At 46.1% G+C, this 21,512-nt stretch overlaps 1 protein-coding gene across 2 annotated transcripts in view; it reads right to left on the bottom strand.

Annotated features, from left to right (window-relative positions):
* Window positions 1-7,929: 7,929 nt before the first annotated feature.
* RC3H1 (ring finger and CCCH-type domains 1) overlaps window positions 7,930-21,512 on the bottom strand; it is an 80,629-nt gene continuing 67,046 nt past the window's right edge. For both annotated transcript variants that reach the window (XM_057427150.1, XM_057427149.1), the window contains 6 exons: window positions 12,491-12,869; window positions 10,047-10,262; window positions 9,582-9,719; window positions 9,104-9,497; window positions 8,688-8,752; window positions 7,930-8,464 (listed from right to left, as the gene is read on the bottom strand). In XM_057427150.1, the coding sequence (XP_057283133.1) occupies window positions 8,291-8,464; window positions 8,688-8,752; window positions 9,104-9,497; window positions 9,582-9,719; window positions 10,047-10,262; window positions 12,491-12,869 (1,366 nt within the window). In that variant the 3' untranslated portion in view covers window positions 7,930-8,290. The remainder of the gene's footprint in view (window positions 8,465-8,687; window positions 8,753-9,103; window positions 9,498-9,581; window positions 9,720-10,046; window positions 10,263-12,490; window positions 12,870-21,512) is intronic.

Genomic DNA, 21,512 nt, shown 5'->3' with positions numbered 1-21,512 from the left:
TGTTACATCAGGGGCTGCTAAGTGCCCCATGCCAAAGCTGCTCCAGGTAAAACCTGGCAACTGTGGAGATGAGTAGGATGGTGAAGTGTTCCCCAAAATTGGTCTGAGCTGCGCTGGTCAAGCTTGTAGGGTATTAGCTTTCTAATGAGCTGGTGATAAGTGTTGGGAGGGCAATAGGACACATTTCACTGTAAGCTACTTGCACGGTATTTCTGCTGAGCCATGGGGCTGTGTTGTACCAGCACAGCCCTGCACAAGCTCCCCTTGCTTATCCCCTATTGCTGCACACAGCATCAGTGGAGCTTGCCAAGCTGAAACTCTCTCCCTGGCAATAAGAGGGTGTATACCTGCAAAACATGGCACAGGCAGGGAAGCAGAGCAGTGTGGGAATTGTGCCCCAACTAGAGCCAAGACCTTTTAGCCCTGGGGGCAGACAGCTGGAGACCTGTCACTGAGGGAAGGGGCTCAGGTTTTCTTGTTAGCTAGAGGGAAGTTACCATGTCTGCTGGAAAAAAGCTGCATGTGTGGTCTGGGTTAATTCTTGCTAGGAAGCCAGTTATATTACTGGTTCTATTGCAGCAGCAGAATAACTAACAAAATACTTGATTTTGCTAAAAAAAAAAAAAAAAAGCTGTTACTTCTAATCTGGTGATGGTGACCTGCTTACATAATGTAGTGTGTGATTCACATCACACCTCTTACACAGCTGGTTTTATTTCCCCACCTTAGAAGTGGTGGCAAATCTCACTACAGCCACAGACTCATTGAAGTCTGTACATGGAGAGAGGCCCTTTTCCTCTATACTGCTGAGCCCTGTAAAGGATTCAGTCTTCAAAAGAATGGAAAACAGCAGCACTTCAACCACACAGGTAGTTTGCCTATGTTAGCCAGAGTTTCTTTAGATAGCCAGGGACACACCATCTGGTTCTTTCTAGCCTGAAGCATTTATTGTAGGAGGGAAGAAATCTGCAAAGTGCAAACAGAAATAGTGAGAAAAGGAGGTTGGCTTAGCAAGGAGTGGGGAGACACCAGAAATAGGAAGAGGGCTTGTCTGTCTCCAGCAGTGGCTGGGGCTATTGACACTGGAAACCAACAGGAGGCGTGGGCAGAATAGGTGAAACAGCATCAAAGCGTTATTGGGAAGAAGCATGCAGGTGTGTCTAGCATGTTGTAGATGCTGTGGGCAGGGAAATGCTGGTTTTAGAACCTGCGTATGTTCAGGAGCATGCAGGAAACCCTTCTGCCTTGAGAGACAGACATGCAAAGACACATACACTGTCCTGAAATCATAAAGCTGAGTAGCACCAGTGTTTTCCATGCTGGAGCTGTGAATGGTAACGAAGGAAAATGAGTCAGTCCCTTGTGGAGGCAAATTTACTGTGCAGATTTCAGAAACTCCATTGGAATGAACTCAGGGGTGGCAAGTGAGGACTGGAAATGGGTAGTACCAGACAGATTTCAAAGTGCCATTTTCTGAATGTTAGGTTTTCTAGCCTGTGTTTAAGCTGTCAAAGACTGAAATTTGCTTTTGTTTCAGTGCTATCATCTCCTTTACCTACATAATTTCTTCTATTTAAACTCAGCAGCCACGAGGAGGGTGCAGAGAAGATGGAGCCAAACTCTCCTCAAAGGCACGTGGTAGAAGAAGGGGCAGCAGTAGGCAGAAATTTATACAAGGGGGATTCAGGTTAGCAATTCTAAGACATTTTTTCACCATGAGTATAGCCAAACAGTGTTGGAACAAGGCCTCCCACCCTCCCTTATTTTGGACTTTTCTGTTACTCCTCTGGTGTATAAAATATTGCTCCACCTCCTGCTACACTGCATAATACATAACAAGGGATAGAGAGTGTTATCCTACCAGTGCATTTCCAGTTACTTTTGGGTTTTTTTCATTTATCAATGTTTAATCCATGAAATAGCATCTTGTGTGCCACAGTCTATGGAGAAATCCAGCTGCTCCCCAGGAGTGAGTGCAGCCTCCAGGTTCCTGTTTCCATTAGACTACACCAAGCTGTATTTCTTTTTGTTACTTTGTTTTAGTATTATCATGTAAAAATGGGCAGCTTTAACGGGCTTCCTAGTTCATATCAGTTAAGCTTTTGAAACATATTCAGGTATCTCTTAAATACTGCTGTGTAAGTTCCTTATTTAATCTGACATATTCCAGTTTATTATTTTACTGCAGTTATCTAAGGCAGTACTTAAAAAAAACCAGTGCATTCGTTTTTTGCAGACTGTCAGCTATTTTAAGCCTCCAGCTTTACTTAGTTTTTGTCAATGTACTTAACCCCCTCTCCCCCTCAGATCTATGGTTGTCTTCATTATTTTTATGTTGTAGTGAAGCTTATTTATTTAAAAACTCCTCTTATCTTTGCAGTCAGACCTAATACTATTGGCTCTGAAACTGTGAAACTAACTAGAAATGAAAAATGAAGCTAGATTGATTAGCTCTGCTGCCGGTTGTAGAATGGAAAAAGTAGCAGCATAAAAGGAGAAGAATACAGTTAACATTACTCAGTCTGGGGCGGGGAGAGGAATCGCAAGACTATGGCTGAGAAATTTCTTGGAAATTAGTTTTAACCTGACGATGTTACTTTGCTGGTTGCCCATTTGGTCAAGTTTAAAAGCTGTTTCTTGAGACCGAGAAGCTTGTCTGGGGTCTGTTCATTCATTTATGTGTCTAGGGCATTGGTTTGATGTGGGAGGTTGTGCTCCCGTGACGTTCTGTTCTTAGAGTTTACATGTCTAAGGAAACTCTGTGGATTACTGTGAAGCTTTTATTTAATACTTCACTGCATGTAAATTGGTAACTGAACATAGTTCTTGGCTTAAAGAGGTGAGGGCTGGTGGGGAGGAGGAAGGTGCCATTTTGTCACAGGGGCCGGCAGTGCAATTCTCCCTGTGACAGCTTTGATTTTGGCAAGAGGTGTGAAGCCTCGTCCCCCCTGCGGCTATGTCCTTGTCCACAGGGTGCTTTCAATCAGCTGCACCCATGCCAGAGTCAAGATGAATTAGTCTTAAGTGCTCTCTAAAAACACGGAGATGTTTGTTTGCACAGGCTGAGGGCAAACCGGATCTCTGATGGAGATGCAGGGAATGATGTTGTAGGTGGTGCACAGGTACTTTTCTCATGTGTTAGAAGGTTTCCTAAACCAGGGTTATGCTCTTGTGGGGAGCAGCCCATGTGGAGGGCAGGTGAATTCTGGATGGAGAGTAGAATTTTGTCATACCCTTTGCTTGAGACTAACTCCTTTTGTCTCCCCTGAAGCACTTGCCTGGACAGAAAGCTGACATGCAACAGCTTCCAGGGCCACACTGTAACAGGGCAAGAAGCAAAAGGGGAGTGTTGTCATTCAAGTAATGCATGTTTCTTTGTGTTCGTGTATGTAAAATTGCTAACAGTTAAGAGATAGGATTACTCTCACCAAGGGGTGCAAGAGTAAACCTTCTTGGTGGTAAAACGGGGACTTTTCTGAATAAGCTCGTTTAAAAGCTGAGTTAGAAAGAGAATAATATGCAGCCGTATGTTCGTGTAGTAATGTATTCCTCACCTTGTGCCCCAGGCCTACAGGGAGGGTTAGTGAAGGACAAGAGAAGCCTGTATCGGAGGTTAGCTCACAGGAATGAAAGCAAGCTATTCAAAGTACTGCTTTTGTCTGAGAAGTGAAGGGAACTGATGCAGTTTTCCCCTAAGTCTCTGGTATCTTAAACACTAGCTGAAGCTCCCATGAGCTAAGCCCCAGTTGTCTCCAAAGCTGCCCTCTGTCCCCCCCTTTCCCCAGTGTCACCCCCCTCTTCCCTGTACAACACTGTGAATATGACACCAGTAGCTCTTTTTAACGTTTCCATTTGAACTGCTCAGAGCATGAAATGCTGTCCTACGCTGTCACACAGTGACGCTGTAGCAGATGAGCTGTGATAAAGAGCCCTGTTCAGCTGAACAATAACCCCCAGACAGGGCGCTGATGGTTGAGCACTTCCTTGCAGAGCAATGGAGGAGCATTATAACAAGAATTAACAATGTTAGGTGGCTTTGCATAGCAATTTGCTAATCAAATTTGTTTTCGTAACAAAGTAAACTGACAATCAATTTCTAAAATATAAAAGCCTCGTAGAGGGAATAGTCAAGTATGTCTTCAACAGAAAGATTTAACTGGGATAACTTTTAATGAAGAGCACAGCATTTGTTTCCTTTTTGTTTTTCTTTTTGAGCAATCACTCTGGAAATGGAGTCACATCCAGCAGCAGAAGATTCACAGGACAGTAACTACCTCTCTCTCGCAGAGTGCTGAGGTTACCACACTACACACTCTATCAGCAAAGCTTTCACTTAAAAGAGATTTGTTTTCCTTACCTCTGTGTTTCAGAAATGCAGGTCTGCTCTGTAAAGTGACTCTGAAAATGGCATCTGGCAGGAGCAGGAGGAAGCCTTTCAGGGTCCATTGTCCCTCTTTGCCACCAGTTCTTTGCTCTGGGGCTGCGACAGTTCAGGGTGGATTCACTACTTCACGTATCCTGTGTAATAGCGAACTGTCCCGCAGGCCAAAGGCTGCTGCCAGAGCTGTGAGACTGCAGGCTCCACTTCCTGCACTGGGGAATTAGGTAATGGTATGGAAGGTAAAGGGAGAATCTGCCTCCCTCCTGCCTCCAGGGGAGCAGGCAGCAGTAAAAAAAGCAATAAAATATAAAACACTTTTATACGTTATTCATTAGTCAGCAGATCTGACTCTGCAAATTTATATATATATATACAAACACATTCAGAGAGCAGATCTCTCATGTGAAAAGGTGCCATTTTTTTTCCTAAACAGAGTCCCTTTCCAAACTAGAACAGCACTTTAAGTAGGTTCCTCTTAAAAAAATAAAAAATAAAAAAAAAAAAAAAAAAAAAAAAAAAAAAAAAAAAAACCACCACAAAAAACCCTTTACTGAAGAGATGCACTTTAAATCATGAGTATGGCTGTTGCTGGCCTTGAGACACAGCTGTACAGGTAGGTGGCTTCTTGTCAGCCAGAGCCTGGGAGGGAGCAATGTTGCCAGACCCCTGGCTGCCACTGGCAGCCCAAAAACTACCGCAGCTCTACCTCCCGCTCCTGCAGCCCTCCCAGCCTGGCACTGCCCCTGCTGACACTACAGACAGAGGAGTTCCCACCGCAGCCACAGGCCTGGTTGCAGCTCAGCCATGCTGTAGCACTAACAGGACCGGCATGCAGCCGCCTGTTAGAACACTTTTGTAATCGGTCAAGAAAAACCCACCCTTGTCTGTAAAAAGTAAACCCCATTTATAACAGGTCAGAAGTTACACCCAGTTACAACACAGCAGAGGGCCCATGCGCCTGCGCTGGGCTGAGCTAAGCTGAATGAGCAAAGCCAGGACAAAGTTGTTACTGGGGTTGTGGGTTCAGTGTTTTGGGTTTTTTTTCCCCCATAACATGGATATGGAGCCCTAGTCAGTTCAGTTTTGCTTGTTTGTCTTTTTAAATCCAAGTTCATGTGCCCCACATCAATTCTGCTCTGAACTGGGTTGCAGAGCAACCATCTGTAAGAAGAATTGTGCCATCACCTTCAACTGTTGACCTATATATCAAGCTTTTTAGGACAAGTGTCCTAACGTTCAAGACTTACTTTCCCAGTTAAGAAATTTCCTGCTGTACTAATTCTCTTATTTTATTTTTGGTTGCAATCCTTATTTCAAGAAAAAAAGAAAAGTCAGTGTTCACACTAGTCTGCAGTAGGTTGAAGTGTGAGCCTGCTGTGTGCAACTTGTGGATAGCAGACTGTTCTCCAATGATTTTTACAAGCTGTTCCCAAGCTGGTTATCCACCATTGCTTTCCTTCTCCTCTTCCAGTGGGAGCTGGCAGGCAGAAGCTCTTTGGAGTGGCTGCTGGCTCTATGGCCAGTGGTATCCAGGGATGGCCAGTGCTGCTGGAGGAGGGGCAGGCAAGGGTGGTAAGAGAACCAGAGCTGGGGAAGGGGGGGAAATAAAACAAAGGTAGAGGCGACTGTACAATTGCATTGAAAGCAGTTTAGCAAAAGCGCTCTCGTTGGACAGCTTTAAGAACAATGTGAATGAAAACTTAGCAACTTGGGTAGGAATCTGAAAATTCTATAAATGTATACTTGAAATTCTGTTTGTATTAAAAAAAATTTGCATTTTCTTCTTTCTTTTAACACTGTGTAAAAGAACATTATGCATGTGAGTGGTTTGAGAATTAAATGGTTTAATACTCATATCCTTGTCTGTGTCTTGTAGCTGACTGGTCTGATCTGACACTGATTTTCTCTTTGCTGCCCGCTTCAGATCAGCAGCAGTGGGAGAGCCTGGTCCTTGCTTTAGCCAGTTCTGCACTGCCCTAAGCTTAGCAACCTGGTGGAGGCAGGGCAGTGCCAGGTGACCTCTGTCCTTTATATTTTGAGGTTTATCTCATCACTTCTGCAGGCTCAGCCCTTTTTGGTCTCACCAGGTAAAGGAAGCACTATGCTCTCACTGCAGGCCAAGCGCCTGATTCCTGTTGCAACAAGAAGGCTTTCCCAGCTGCTGGTGGCAGGTGAGGCATTCTGTCATAGGGAGACCCAGCATTGCCTTAGCCCCCTCTCTCACTAGCCTCCACCTCCATGGCCTGGCACACAATGACAGAGGCACAGGAGATTGTACGTCTCTGGACATACACATGAAGTAAGCACAATGAAATAAGCAAGCAGATGGTGGGCTCCAGCAAGAAATACCACAGCGGTGGCCACCAGAATAGGTCAGGGAGAAAAGCAGCTGCTTTCTGAACTCTGTTATTTCCAAACTGCGCCCCCTTTTCTTCCAGGGCCCCAGCATTATATACAGTTTTCCAAGATCCTACTTCAGACAAGCTTGTCAGCACAAAAAGGGTAAGTGCTTTACAGGTCTCTTTCAAGTGTGGTATAGCCCTGTGATACAACAGAGCAGTTGACTCTTCATGTCCAAACCACACACCACTTGCAGCACAAATATAGATGCTCAGACCTTCCTACTGGGGAACAAGAGGGAGTCCTGCAAAACCCCTTACTGCTTCCAAAACTAGGGACAGAGTGCCCAAGCATCTTTTCACACCAGCTCCATCAGACTGGTACGTCTGAGTTAACTCCCTCATTGCTTGGCTTGCTGTGGCGATTGCGGCAGAGAAAAAGCCTTCCTTAAGGCAGATGCTTCACTGGTCCTACAAAATCCGGAGTAAACTGCACGCTGGGGAGTGCCATCTACTGGCGTTTTTACAGCTGTCTGCACGCGCTTCTCTAACGTACTTAGGACTGTGCTTTCACTGCCCTTTCTGGTTCAAACACTTGTCCTAAATGCTGAAATCTTAGAGGAGAGCTCACCATTCTTCTACATTTTGAAGACAACCCTGTCAGAGGTCCTGCACCTTTCACGGAGCAGAGGTCAGATCACACATGTGGCATGGCAGCAGATCAGGTCACCTCAGCTCTAGGAATAAACTTGCAGGTGAAATAACAGATTTTTCACAGAATTACAGACCTTGGTTACCTTGCCTGGGCTTAGTCAGGGTTCAGACACCCCTACTACAGGTTAGCTTTTACTGTGGAGCTAGTTTAAATCTTCATACTCAAAAAACAGATTCAAAGCTTTGACTACGCAAGGCTTTCACTAGTGACTACGCAGTACTCGGACACGTTGGACATGCCAGAGCTGTTGGCAAGTAGGGCTTTGGTGTTTGGCAGCTCTTCCACCTACCAGCTGCTCCATGCAGAGCTGTGGAAACACCACTGCTGATGTTTCTGGCTCAGCCAGCACATGCCATTCGGCTGCTGCTTTTCCACTGACCTCTGCAGTGTGGGGTTGCTCTGCTGGGTCTGCGGAGAGCAGGAAAAGGGCCCATTTGTTGAAAGAGTTTAAATAAGTCTAGGAAGCGACTTAGTGAAAACTGTCCATTCAGAGATCAGTTTGTTATGTACAGATCTATAGGTTTTTAATGAATCAGGGGATCAGTTACAGTTTGAGGCCTGAAAGGGAGTAGGGTTGGATATAAGAATGACAGCAATGCTGGACTCAGGCTTGGGTGCCACTAAAATACTGGTGTGGGAAAAAAATGCTGTTTCCCTTTGAATGAAGGATGGAGCAGGTGAGCACCCTCCCCTGACACAGCAAGGAGCAGTAACAGCTCACCTGGGTGCAGTCCCTGCAGCTTGCACCAAACAAGTAAGACCAACCACCCTAGGAGCAGCCCTGGATTTTTGGCAGTACCCTACTGCCCCTTTTCCAGAGGCAGAGGAGGGAAAAGCAAGGCCCTGTAAGATCCTTTAGGAGCAAGGATCAGATATTCTGCCCATGAAGATAATAGTGTTGAGGGCAGCTTCCCGGATGAAAAGGAGGAAGGGCCTGTTGGCATTGAAGATTATTCTGTTCATGGGGAAGGAACGGCCAGAGACGGTGACAGCTGTGGCAGCTGATGCCTCACTGCCTTCTTCATTCACCTACCAACCCAAAGAGAAAATGGGATTAAAATACAGGCATTATGCAGTATGTAGAGAGCTCCCCCTCCTTCCCACAGAAGGTGAGTGCCCAGCTTCCACCTCTCCCCACAGCCCCAGATCACTGAGGAATTGAACAGCTTGGGTTCAGAGCTATTTTCCATTTTAACGCTTCGTGTTTTTAAAAACAAGGAGAAAGACACCCACAGGACCAAATGAGGCTTACCTCGAGGAAGGCTTTGTGGAAAGCCTCAGATACATACAAGTCTGTACGGCCCTCTGCAATGATACCTGAAATACAAAATGGAGAAAGTTAAAACTATGTTTTTAGACAGCAGCTCAAGAGAGAACACAATTCCATCCTTCATAGCCTGTGTTCAAGCAGAAGGTATGTCTGCCCTAAACCAAAAACACTCTCCATCATCAACTGCAGTTGACTGCTTAGCTCCCACGTCCTTAGTGCAGAGCAGGGCTGTATGTCCATGATGGGTCTTGACCATAGAGTCCATCACTGAACGCAGCAACACCTAAATGCTTTCCTGTTCTCGTTCCTCACGTGCTGCTGCACTTACTGCCCTGCCACCTGTGGAGGAACAGTTATCCCCCACCTCCACCCTGCACCACCCCATCTCCACATCTGACCTGGGAGTCTGGCATTTTCTGGACTGAAGAGATCTTCCAGCCCCATTTTTCTCAGCTTCTCCTTGACACTGAAGCTGTCCTCAACACGGAAACGAGGGAGGTAGACAGAGAGAGACACCTCTGTCATGGAGTCTATCCAGTCCTGCAGCTTCTCCGATGTCAGGTCTCGCTCCACCTCCACCAATGGTGTCCCAGCATTGGGCAGGACCAGCACCATTGTGATATCATCCCCTTTGTAAGGCAGCTCCAGCACCTGGACTTTGTCCTGGTGGATGGATGCATAGTGGAATTTGAACTCTTGGTACATAATTGGGACTTTGCAGGTCTCACCATTGGCTTTATGAAATAAATCCAGTTTTGTGTTTGGAGCTGGGAACTGTGATTTCCAGTGCCCCTAAAAGGGAGATGGAAGGGTAAAACATCAGCATCACTTTTCCCCCCGGGAAACAGGCTGTTCCCCCAGTTTTGTTAGCCATACCTTAAAATAAATGGTGTTGACCAGGACCAACACGGTGAGATCATCAATACCTCTTTCTGGGATCACTTCTGTAATGCGCTTCTCTGTCTTATTAGCCACCCACTCATTAATGATCTTCCTGGAAAGTTCTGGCTTCTCCTGCAGGAAAAGACCAAGAAAGGTTAAGTAAGTCAAGGGTTTTAAACACCTCTTTGGATCTCTTCTGCAGGAGACAGATTAACCGGGTATGTGTTCAGGAAGGACATTGCTCCCAGTGTAGTGCTGCAGTGTTTAGGAGTGAGGAGTGGGTAAGTGACTGTGGTTAGTCTGTGGGAAGTGACTGGGACAGGAGAAGCTGCATCCCATACTTCCTCCTGCCTTCACACCTAGAGCAGGGCACTTCCTGTAGGCAAAAGATAGGGATGCAGCAAAAGCAGGATGGTGGGAAGGAAACAAACAAGAAAATCCCAAGTGGTTCAAACTCACTTTGAAGTTCAAGGGCCAAAGTTTTGCTCCATAAACTATTTCACTGATGTTCTGGTAAGTCTCATTAAAGACCAAAGATTTCTCCCCAAAGAGGCGGTTGGCTGATACCAGCTCCGAGGATTTGTTGGCTTTCTTGTAAAGCCGGCAGTTCAGCTTGGCAAAGAAGAAGTGGATCTGATCAGATGTCTTTTCTGAAATGGTGTCAAACCGGAAGACCTGGAGGAGCCAAACAGCAACAAGGAATCCGTGAGCAGGCTCTCACATTCACATAGCTCCTGGGCCCCACAGCAAGTGGCGATGCAGCCTTTGCCTGCTGCTCAATAGCCTAAATCATGGAGCCAAGAAATTTGCGGGTCCTCAGAGCTTCACCCTCCCATGATTAACTGGGAACCCAAATCTACGTAAGACCAACGCATCACCAGCCCAAGCCCTAGTTTTGGAGAGTCCAAAATGAAGAATTAAACACTGCTCAGCATGCAGAGGTCCTACTGCTCCTTTTTCTAACTCTGGCTCCCTTGCTCCCCACCCATACTCTGCTTCTGACTGGTCCCAGCTTCTGACTGTCTTTGATCTAGCATCTTTCCCAAGAGAAGACTCTGGCTCTTGCTCAATGAGCTATTGGCAGGGCACCTGCCCGGATCTGCCTCTCTCTCTAGCTCTGTTCCCCATCCACTTTCAGTAACCCAGCTGTCCGGGGAAAATGCATCATTTTGTGTGTGTCTATTAAAATGCGGGCATGATTTACCTAGATCCTTCAGGTGGTTGTGCGGAACACACACTAAAGTGTTGGTGATGTTTTGATCTGTGCATTCTGACCCCTGTCAAGGAACAGATCCTAGCTTCACATATGAACCCCCAGGCTTCCCCTGCTGCTGTTAGAATTAACATAGTTTACACACAGTGTTCACAAATCCCGTACCACACCCCAGAGAGCCTCACATGAGATGAGGATTGTGCTCTTGGGGCCTGGAAGCAGCTCTTCAGATCAGTGAAGGTCATAGGGTTTCGCTAAACCCTCCTGTGACAATGCCAAAGGCTGCTTCTTCCCAGGAGGAGCAATTCTCATGGCCTGTTGAGCAACTCTGGTACCTCTTACCTATTTTTGCTGGGAATGGGAATACGCAGAAATTGTTCTGAGGGAAGGTTTCTGCAGCACAATGCATTCTTTCTTATCTGCGCCTAGCTGCCAGCTGGAAGGAGAGTTACGATTTGTCTACTACTATCCAACTCAGGGCTTTAAGGCACAGAAAATCCCACAACATGTTGCTCCACACAAACATCCAGGATCTCTGGCACCATTTCCTATGAGGCAAAGGTAGTATTACTGGCCCTTGTGTAGGGAAAAAGGGGTATCTGCATCCTGGGTGGCTCAGTGAGAGAAGGGTCCGCTTTCAGTGAGAAGGGCTGCCCAGAGGAGAAGGGATAAGTGACGATTTTGGAGATGTGGCTCACTGCTCTGCTCTGCCCAGACCGTGTGGATAACAGCAGGAGACTCCAGCGTTACTTACTCCAGAGGCAGAGAGCAGCAGTGGGAGCAGTTTGATTCTCACCTCCTGTTGCAGGGAGAACAGCGCCTCTGGGCTGTATTCTCCTGTCTGTGGGGAAGGTACGGGCAGTACCAAGCCCCACATGGCAGAAGAATGCACCTGCAATTATCAGGTGAGCAGGTCTGATAGTGAGAAGGACGCTTGGACAGGCAAGGAGTTAACTGGTCCCACAGAAGAGCCAGAACTTAGATTACCTCAGTCCAGAGTTCCCTTCTATGAGTTTAGGAGCCCCTGCCTGGGGAGCTCAGGCCCTTACTGTGCTGCTCTAATACTGCCCCACACAAGGGAACCGAAGCTGTTTAGTCCTGGGTGAGTGCTCAGACTGCTCTTACGCTTACTACAAGGAGGCTTTCAAGAAGTAATTGATGCTGCTGTGCTCCCACAGGGTGGCAGAGCCCTGGAAGCCAGGTGGAATGCAAGTGTCCCATGTGTGTTATTTTTGTCCCAGGGGAGAAAGGAAATGTGAAAAAGAGCCTTTCCCAATGGGACTTGGTATTACAGCTTTTCCCGCTTTTTGAAGAACAGGCCTAGCTACCTGCTCAGCTACATTCTTGCCTGATCTGCAAGAAACAAACTATTCTCATTCCCTTCCCTCATCTCCCAAACGGGCTTCCTTTCCTCCAGACGAAATTAATCTCTCAAACCCAGGCAAGCTATCCTGAATGTGGGATCCACTTACGGAATCCGAGAAAAGAGCTGGGATCTAAGACAATCCAGAGACAAGCAGCCTGTGTACGCGTCCTTCCCAGAGGCTTGTTTAAATAAAGGTCTCCCTTCCCAAGCCAGGAGGCCATGATGACCCAGAGAGCCCTTTGGCAGCAGTCAGCTGCTATCACGTTTGCTGTCTTTCAGTCCCTGGTGACAGCTACAGAAAAGAATTGAAGTAATGCCACTGACCTCCATGAGCTGCTGGAGGGTGCTACCACAAGCTCCGAGCTTGGTCATGGCAAAGGCTGTAGAAATGCTGAGGGGTGACATGAAGATGTTTTCCCCATTGTCCTTGGAGTCAGCCAGGTACTTGTAGAAGACAATAGCAAAGCGTGAGTTGGCCTTCGACAGCTCCCAGACCCTGGGGTTAGTAGACTCTGGGAGCTTGCCCTTCCCTGGCTCTTGCCCCTCACCCTCCTGGGGCTTCTTCTCAGGGTTGCGATAGATGCAGATGGGGTTCACTGGGATGTCGCGAGGCTTTGCAGTGCAGATGTCTTCCACAACGTAGTGTTCAGGGGCAGCCAGACCCCAGACACTGAAGAGACACACCACAAAAAGATGCATTGTCCTGGAACCAGAAAGAGAGCACTTATACACGCTTGCCTGCTCAGAAAACCCATCCTGCTGCCACAGGCTGTGGGCCCTGTTTTAACCAACATCAGAGTGACATGAGCCCCACGGTCCTCTTCAATCACCCTTTTGTCCTGCAGCTGCAGGATAAACTGAAGGACAGACAGACACCACCAGCAGGACAAGCGTGCCTCTGAGCACGCACTGCTTTTAGAATCAATACACTGGAAGTGGTGCTGTCCCAGAGCCCTGGGTGCCCTCTGGTTTAAGCAGCAGGCTCAGCCCTAACAAATTTGCACAAAACTGATTTGAACCCCTCAGTCCTTCCCACCAGCCAGCCAAGGTGGCTACAGTGAAAGGACTCTGTTTGTGCAGCCCTTCCCCAAGCCTGTCCGTGACAGGACCCAGCACATAGCCCCCAGAACCACCCAGCTACCCTGACCAGATGTGATTATACTTCTGTACAGATCCTACCCATCTTCCATATGGGCAGAGCCCCCAGGTACCCCTGGTCTGCTCCACAGACCAGGGGTCTGTGGATAGATAACCATAGATAAAATGGTTTTGACTGTTCCCTTCCCCTTTTCCTGGTCTCTTGTTCCCCTTTCACCTGAGGTCCTCTGTTCCCTTCAATTACTCTCTGTGCTTTCAGGCTCACCTCAACTTTACACTGTTGAAGTTACTGACACACGAAATATTACAGCAGAGGAGAGAGGTGATAAGGAAGAGGTCTCTGGAGAAGTTGGCCCCTCCAAGCACCAAGCATCTTTAATCCCTAAAAAGTGTATTTTATAAGCGTGTATGGTGTAGCTGGTGCATCACAGCTGTTCCTGTCCGAAGTTCACAACACCTCAGTGCAAACTGACTGTCCCTGACCTGAGGAGGGTAGGGTAATGTTAATAACCATGTTCCAGAAAAAACAGGCCTCCGAAAAACCTTCCAGAAGGACAGATGGTTTACATTTTCCACCTCTGCTAAAGCAGGGCTCTGCACATCCCATCAGCTTAGCACAAGGCCTCATCAGCTATCGTAGGGCCAATTAAGTGGCACACAAGGTTTCCGGTGCACTGTGGTTTTGAGATGCCCTTCAGATGACACGGCGTTGGGTTTGTTCACATACCCAGTGGAAGGAAGCTCCTGGACCACAGCCACAACAGCTTGGGAAACAACTACTGGAAAGGGCTGGCAGCCAGCCCGGGACTTCTGTGTCATGGAAGACTTTTTCAAAGACATATCTAGCTCGGGTAGGTCTCTGCCTGCTCCCACGTACTCACTGCCACAGCCACTGGGTACTATTTTGTAGTGGTAACCTCCACGTCTGTGGTCTTGCCAGTGCTGGTGGGCCAGCCCCCGGGGGAGGAAAACAGGGGCAGCTCAAGAGCCAATCTGGGATGCAGAAGACCTCTTGGTTCTTTCGCAACCCCCTCCCCTTGGGCTCTTGGGCAATGACTTCATCTCGGCTGAAGTTCCTCCGGAAAAGCAGAAATTACCTCATTTGGCACCAAGACCATATCAAGCCCTGAGGGGCCCTCTCTGGCATACGCTAATGGCATAGCAACAAGTACTGCAGGAAAACATGCAAAACAAGACGTACTTGCTCAGGCCACAACCACTGCTCTTGCTGGTAACAACAGATTATCTTTCAAAAGGTTTACGATAGCTGCAACACCACAAAGGAGGTTGGGGGGAATCCAAAAGGGGAGGGAAATCCACCAAATGCAGAAACAAAAAACAAGACCCAGGGCAGCAGGGCAAGAGAAAGGAAAACTATTCAGACAATTAAAAGTACTCCAGGAAGCTCTGCTCTTCCGAACCTTTCATTCCTACAGGAAAAATCAGCCAGCAACAAGCCAGGCACACTTCTGTGCTCCACAGGCCTAAGGCCAGGACCTCAGCAGCCCTTGCTGCTTCCCAGCAGTCCTCCCTCACCAACATTTAACTCTCCCCGGCCCCACAGCACTGACATGCCTGCAGCTGGTCCTACCGCAGAAAGGACAACCTCGCTGCAGTCCCTGTCCTGTCACTCTGCTAACCTCCAGGGAAAGGCATGTCCGCAAGCATGTGCTGACCTGCCTGTACAAACACAACTGCCTACTCCTGTTAAGATAGAGGCAGTTCATGGTGTTCACCGGCACACAAAGTGCTGCTAATCTCACATTTAAAACCAAAAGCACAAGGAGTGGAGAGAGCACCTCATCTTTATCCTGTCCTGATTAAATAGGAAAGACTGTTTTGCTTGATAGTAAAGTCCTGACTCCATCAACCTAGAAGAAATACAGGACTCCGCACTAATGCGTTAAATTTATCAGCCACTAAGCCTGACTTGGCCTCTGACGTGTTCCATCTTGTCTCTTACAGGCAAAAGCCCTCACTGTTTCTTAGGCCAGCTGTTTGCTGTAGCAATTGGTTGAAAACACTCCTCCTCCCTCCATTGCTCTTCAACACTCCCTTTTCCCCTGAAGCACTGCCACACACTCCATATGTCAACTGCTTTCATCTTGGAAGGATCCCAAAAATATTATTGCAACATCACTGCCTGAAAGGGGTTACTGGAAAGGAAAAATGTACAAATTAGAAAGGGTTCATTTTTCTGCTTTACCCCTATAAGAGGTGTGGAAATCCAAGAAAGAAGTTGCTGATTCAGCTGAGAAGGGAAGAAGAGAGAAACCCCTCCATCCCATGCTTGGTGTGCAACACAGCTGGGCTCCAGCCAGTATAGGCCATTTCCATCCCATGGGAGCTCACTGCTACATAAAGAGACAACCAACTGGGCTTGCAGACCCACAGTTCGTCCTCCAGCAACCACCCTACTGAACCTACCAGTGCTACCTGAGGTGGCATGAATGTCCCACAGCACCCATGCAGTGTGCTAAAGAACCCAGCTAATGTTAAGTAGCTCAAACCATTCTGAGATTAACTTCAGCTCTTGAGAATAAAAGCCTTTCCCCCACACCCTCACACCCCAAAACCAGAGTGCAAAGCAAATTAGCAGTGCTTTTCTACAGGTGGGCAAGAGATCAATGATTACTCAGGACAACCTGACCTTATGAATTGCTCTCCAAACCGTGAAGCATTGCTACAGGCTGGGGATGGAAGTCAAGCATGACACTTTAGTGAACTGCGCAGAAGTGAGCCTTTGTGATAACTGGGATGCAAACACCCTCTCAAAATGGCTCCTCAGGCCCAAGCTCAGAGTGAAAAAACACAACTAAAATTCATAGGCTCCTACAACAGGAAAGGAACCCTTACAAGGAATGAACTAACTATGAAAGATTAGTGGAACCTGTTTCTTACCTGCCCTTGTACCTCCAGCCTTCTGCTTTTAGAATGCAAATGCAAATCGTTAAGAGGATAAGCAGTCCTGCTTGAGCCCAAACTAGTCCAAAGCAGTTTCCAAACTGGACTTCTGTGCTCAAGCAGAGCTGAGACGAAAGCAGGGGATGGTGGGAGGGGAGTAGGATGCTGAGGCCAAAGGCTGATGACCAGCTACAGAAGGTTAAACAAAGAACAGAAAAAAAAGCAATGTTTAGTTTGAAAGAAGTTTTAAAGTTCAATCTGACAAGAGAAAGTTTGACCACCTACCCCATGCAAACACCAGATGCTTTCAGTTCTTGCCAACAGAAAATTAACTGGTTTTATCATGAAAAAAAACCCACAACTTTAAAGACTTCAAACAATAATGTGATGATCTAAGGTATTTACAAATCTCACTTTGGTATCTCATAGCTCAGTAAAATGTTTCCCTCTGCCCCAAGCCCTGTTACGCCCCATTCCCAAGCAGGGACCAGCTGGGAGAAACTGCCCCACTTCACACAGTCTCAAATACATCCCCTCTTAAATACACTCACCTTTTCACTTACACCACTGTAAAGATGAGGATTAACAGCATCTCCCCTCACCTTCAGCCCACACATAGCAGTCGTAGGGCAGGACTGAGCAACGCATTCCAATCTAGGATGCAGTTGCTCTACAAATTCAATGGCACTGCCTCCTGATCATCAAAACCCAGGAGCTGGCTGACTGAGTGCTAAAGCTGCCCTGTTAACTGGCATCCAGGTCTTGATGGAAAATGCAGCTGCGAACTGGTTTGGGGGAAGTAAAAGACTTCACTATACCATTAAGGGATAGAATTAAATGAGACAGAGATTGTGGAAATGAAAGGATGACATGCTCTGAACCCAACTTTGCTTTCACGGGCTCCTCTCCAGAGCCTGAGGTCAAAGTGCCACTCTTAAAAATTGACTCTGCCCAACATATAATTCGTGCTCTTGTCAGTTTTATAACCAGGAATATATTTATCAAAAGCAAGCACAAAAGCTACACAATCCATTCTGGATGCTGCCCACTACCACACAAATACCTGTTCCTCAGAATTTCTTTCTGCCTAACAGCAGATCAGGCCAGACTTGCAATGCAAGTCAGTGAGTAACCTGCTGGTTACATATTTGTCATCTGCTGCAGGGGGTAAAATGTCCTCAGTAAGAAAGAAAGAACTTATGCACCTGACCTTGTTGCTCCAAGGGGCTGCTGGTTTAATTTTCCAAGGTAACACATATGCTTGCAGGTCCCATGGTCTTCAGGATGAATTAGTGATCATCCACATCCAGCAAAGAGCAGCAGGCATTCAAGTGTGGGTTTCCATTCACTCAATGCTCAGAGGCAGTTTAAAGCAATAAACCCAAGAACAAACACCTTTTGTGTTTTGCGTATCCCACATTGTCTAAGCTAGTGTGAATGAACTCTTACCAGTGTGACAAAGTATGCTGGTACTGCAAACTGCAATCTTGTTTCACTGTAAAAAAAAAAAAGAGGCCAAACACCTACAACTGAGTATGGAAATACTTTCTTTAATGATGGTGGCCCTATTAACAGTGAGGTTAATTCCAGAATTGACACTAGGGCTGAAGGGATCGATAAGCTGCCCAAGCCATACCCTCTAGGGTAGCTGGGTAAATATATTTTGAATGCAGCACATAAATGGCAAGTTACTGCTGCTTCAGCTCAAAGCAACAACAGCACCATGCCTTAGCAGAACTATACTTAAGGAAGCATCCAGTGAGAAGTGCGTTAACACAAATCATGAACTGCTTTGTTTGCTCTAGTGGAGGGACTGTTTTTCTCCCAAAGCTGCTGTTCACAGACCCCAAGCAGGGATCTGCTGCTCAAAACCATTAAGTGCCAAAACTCTAAGCCCAGCAGCCTGGGATCAAGCATCGTGCCTTGGTTTTAGTTTCTCCCACACTCACAGTCCAGGAGATAGGAAGCTGGAATTCACACTTATGGAGAAGGTTACAGAAACAACTCAAGACATCCCAGCCAGGACAGGGGACCCCTTCACTTTAGGGTGCTTCTGCCTCTTCCAGATGCCTGCAGAGCTGTACGGTACAGCACACCGCTGCTTGCCACCTCCGCAGGAAGATCACAAACTGTGCTATCTGCTTTTTAGGCAAAAGAGCCCAGAACCATTTACAGCAGCAGGGAGACAGAGTATCTTCTCAACATACCTGTACTGTTCTCTGAACTGCGCTTTTTTTAAGAAGCTAGAAAGAAATAGCCCTTAAACATACCTCAGTGGTGACCAGGAACACAAATTTGGTCTGTGCTTTGGGTGCTCACTTATGGCGACACACAGGGAGAAAGACTTAGGCACTCACAGAACAAGATGTGATCAAGAAACCCCATGTTCTGGGCAAGGCTTTTCCAGCTCCCTTCTATTCTGGTATCCAAATCCAAAGAGAAAAAAAATCCAGCAGCTGCCATCCCCCTGACCCCAGTCTCCCCTGCTCTCAAATATACAAAAACCTCCAAGTTTCCCCAAAGCTCTCATGATGCAGAGCAGCCACCCCCCTCTTCCAAAGGGATCCAACACTCTGCAGCACTTCAGATCTCCTTTAAAAGCCAGTCACTGCTGAAATAGAGTTGGTTGGTTGGTTGGTTGCTCCCTCCGCCCCCCCCCCCCCAAGTACCTGAGCATCCTCCACCATCAGATTAGTAGGAAAAAGGAAAGGAAACCATCACCAACTGAAACACGCAGTTTTCAGCTGGATTGCCCACTGAATACAATTCCCTTCATAGGAGCTGAACGCTTCAAGTCTCCCAACAAGGTAACACAACTGTGTGGAAGTGTGAGGGGGCCCAACAGTTAGTAGTGATGGGCTTTGGGCCAGCAAAGCACACACTTCAGACTGCATCCATGGTGCCTGGGCTCAAAATTTAATAACCATGCCTAAACTCCCAGGGCAGAAGGCTGTGCTTGGCCTGCACTAGGAGAAAGAACAGCTTTTTAGCAAAGCAGCAACTTACTCTGTATCAGACTATGTTCAGCCAGTCTCAGATTTATAGCCAGCTAATGACTTGTTAAAACCCTCAAAAAGAAGTGAAAGGAGATTAAAAACCACAAAACAGACTGTGGAGCCAACCTTATTCTGACTTCAAGGCAAGTTCCAGAACAGGAAACAAGCACAACATTAGAGGCACTCTGCTTGCTCCTTGCTCTGAAGGTGGTTTTGGTTTTTTTTTGTTTTGTTTTTAAATACGTAGTCTTTCTTTAAGCAATCACAAAAACTGGTATTTTGAGTATTCTTTCTTGTTCACCTTGGGTGAACACATGAAGAAGCCACTCTGTCTACAGGTAGAGTCAGAAGAGAACAGGTAAGACCACCAAATAGACACACGTGATTTCTTTGGTATTTGGCATCTCTTATGCTCCAGCCTGGCAGAGAACAAACACACCTTGACCTGGAGTAAGTCTCACAGAGTCTTACACCTCACACATTTAGAACATACATTCATCCCAAACAGAAAAAAAAAAGAGGTATTCCAAAGTGTTCTCCATTAATTTATCATTTAATATAAATGCTGACAGAAAAGCAGGTAAGACCTTGCAGACACTTCCATCTATTTACAAACCAAATAGTGGATCACCACCTTTCCACACTTTGTTGTTGTTGTTGTTGAATCTGCAACTTAAAGGACCCTTACACACTATGTGGAAGCAAACTGAGGTTGAATCAGCTTTGTGAGAGAGAAAAACAAGGTGAAGAGGGAAAAAGAAACAGTATTTCAATATACGGCTTTTTCTATATAACCACCATGCACACATACCACTTCCTTGTTCTTTAATACAGAAGTGGCACTGTTGGCTCTATAGTTCTAAAAAAGAAATAAAGGAGACAAATACTGACTTTCAGATCTCTGGATTCTCTTGTGTTTTGCCTCCTTCAATTCACTCTATCCCACTTCCGCATAGTATCTAGAAAGTTTAAAAAGTATACTGCAGGAGTAAAGACACAGGGAGTTGGATATAGTGAACTCTTTCTTCTATTTGTTTTGTCATGTCAGAGCTGTTCCAAAAGGTAGTAAAGCATCTAACCTTCCCAGGAGAGAGGTATCAATGCCTTGTGCACCTCTGAACGTCTTCCCCATGACCAGCCCTGTATGTACAAGACTCAAAAATTCCCCTGAACTTGCAAATAATTCAGTTGATGGAACTCTTCTCATACATTCTACTTGAACTCTACTCCCATTAAAAATGTTTTGATAGTTACAAACATATTCACAATACCAACCCAGAGTCAGCTATTCCCATAAAGGCTCAAGATTATTATTATTTTTTTTTTTCTTTAATGGGAAAGAGAGGCAGGAAAGGAAGAAAACAGCTAGAGAAGAAAAGCCAGTAAAGAACCAGTTCAAACAGAAAGAAAGCATGCGTGACACTGTTTAGCACTGATTTATGAGAACAGCAGACAGGGAATTTCACTAATCCAGGATCCTAAATAAATTCAAGAAATAGTTCATAACCTGACTCAACAAATCTCATGGTCTCCTTTATTACCTAGACTATCCTTTTTATTTTTTGTTAAATATACCTCTGCAGGGCACAATCACATACAATCAATACGATTGGAAAATTACATGAGCTCTATCCCAAGCATATATGCAATGTTAAAAAGTTATTTAAAAAAAAAAAAAACAAACCAAAAATAAAATAAACTCCACCCAAAAAGGTGATAATGACTGCAGAATGTCTCGGGAGACCTGTATGGAACTAACAAGATCAAAGAAAACTAGGCTTACAAAAACCAGGAAAAACCCATCATCTATAAAGAAATCCCACAACTGGAAGCAGATGATTTCAAAGAGGGGTGGGAGCTGCTGTGTAGAATATCCCACGACTCTTCCACCCTCCTCACATACATCTTGCCTCAACTCCTCCTCCCCATAGCAACAAATACAATGGGGAAAGAGCTCAAAACTATGCTACCAGTTATAGAAAACAGGGAAAAATAACCAAGCAACAGCACAGTTGCTAAGCTGATTTTAAGAAAAGCTCTTCACATAGAGGCTGCTTACACAGCAAGCAGAGGCCAAACGGGTAATGAGAACTCAAATTTAGAGAAAAATGGTAGTAATTTGATGTGCTAGATTTGCCCACGTAAGAGCAGCTTCCCTTAAGAGAGGCTGCAAATTAAAGGTATCAATTGTAAAGTGTGCAGCAGCTGTAACATGAACAGGTTTTTCTCCTGTCTGACTCAAGTGGCTTCATACATATACAAAATGCTGCTACCAAGTTTCTTTTTAAAAAGCTAGAAATAAAGAGGTCAGTGCACACATCCAGTTGTGGGACCCATCCAATACACAA

The sequence above is a fragment of the Pezoporus wallicus genome, unplaced genomic scaffold (genome assembly GCF_028554395.1).
Source record: "Pezoporus wallicus isolate ANWC-B61680 ecotype Strahan unplaced genomic scaffold, APGP_CSIRO_Pwel_v1 scaffold_7107, whole genome shotgun sequence".
In the NCBI taxonomy this organism is placed as follows: Eukaryota; Metazoa; Chordata; class Aves; order Psittaciformes; family Psittacidae; genus Pezoporus; species Pezoporus wallicus.
The sequence above is the reverse complement of the archived record's forward strand: the minus strand, read 5'-3'. Positions and strand labels throughout refer to the sequence as shown.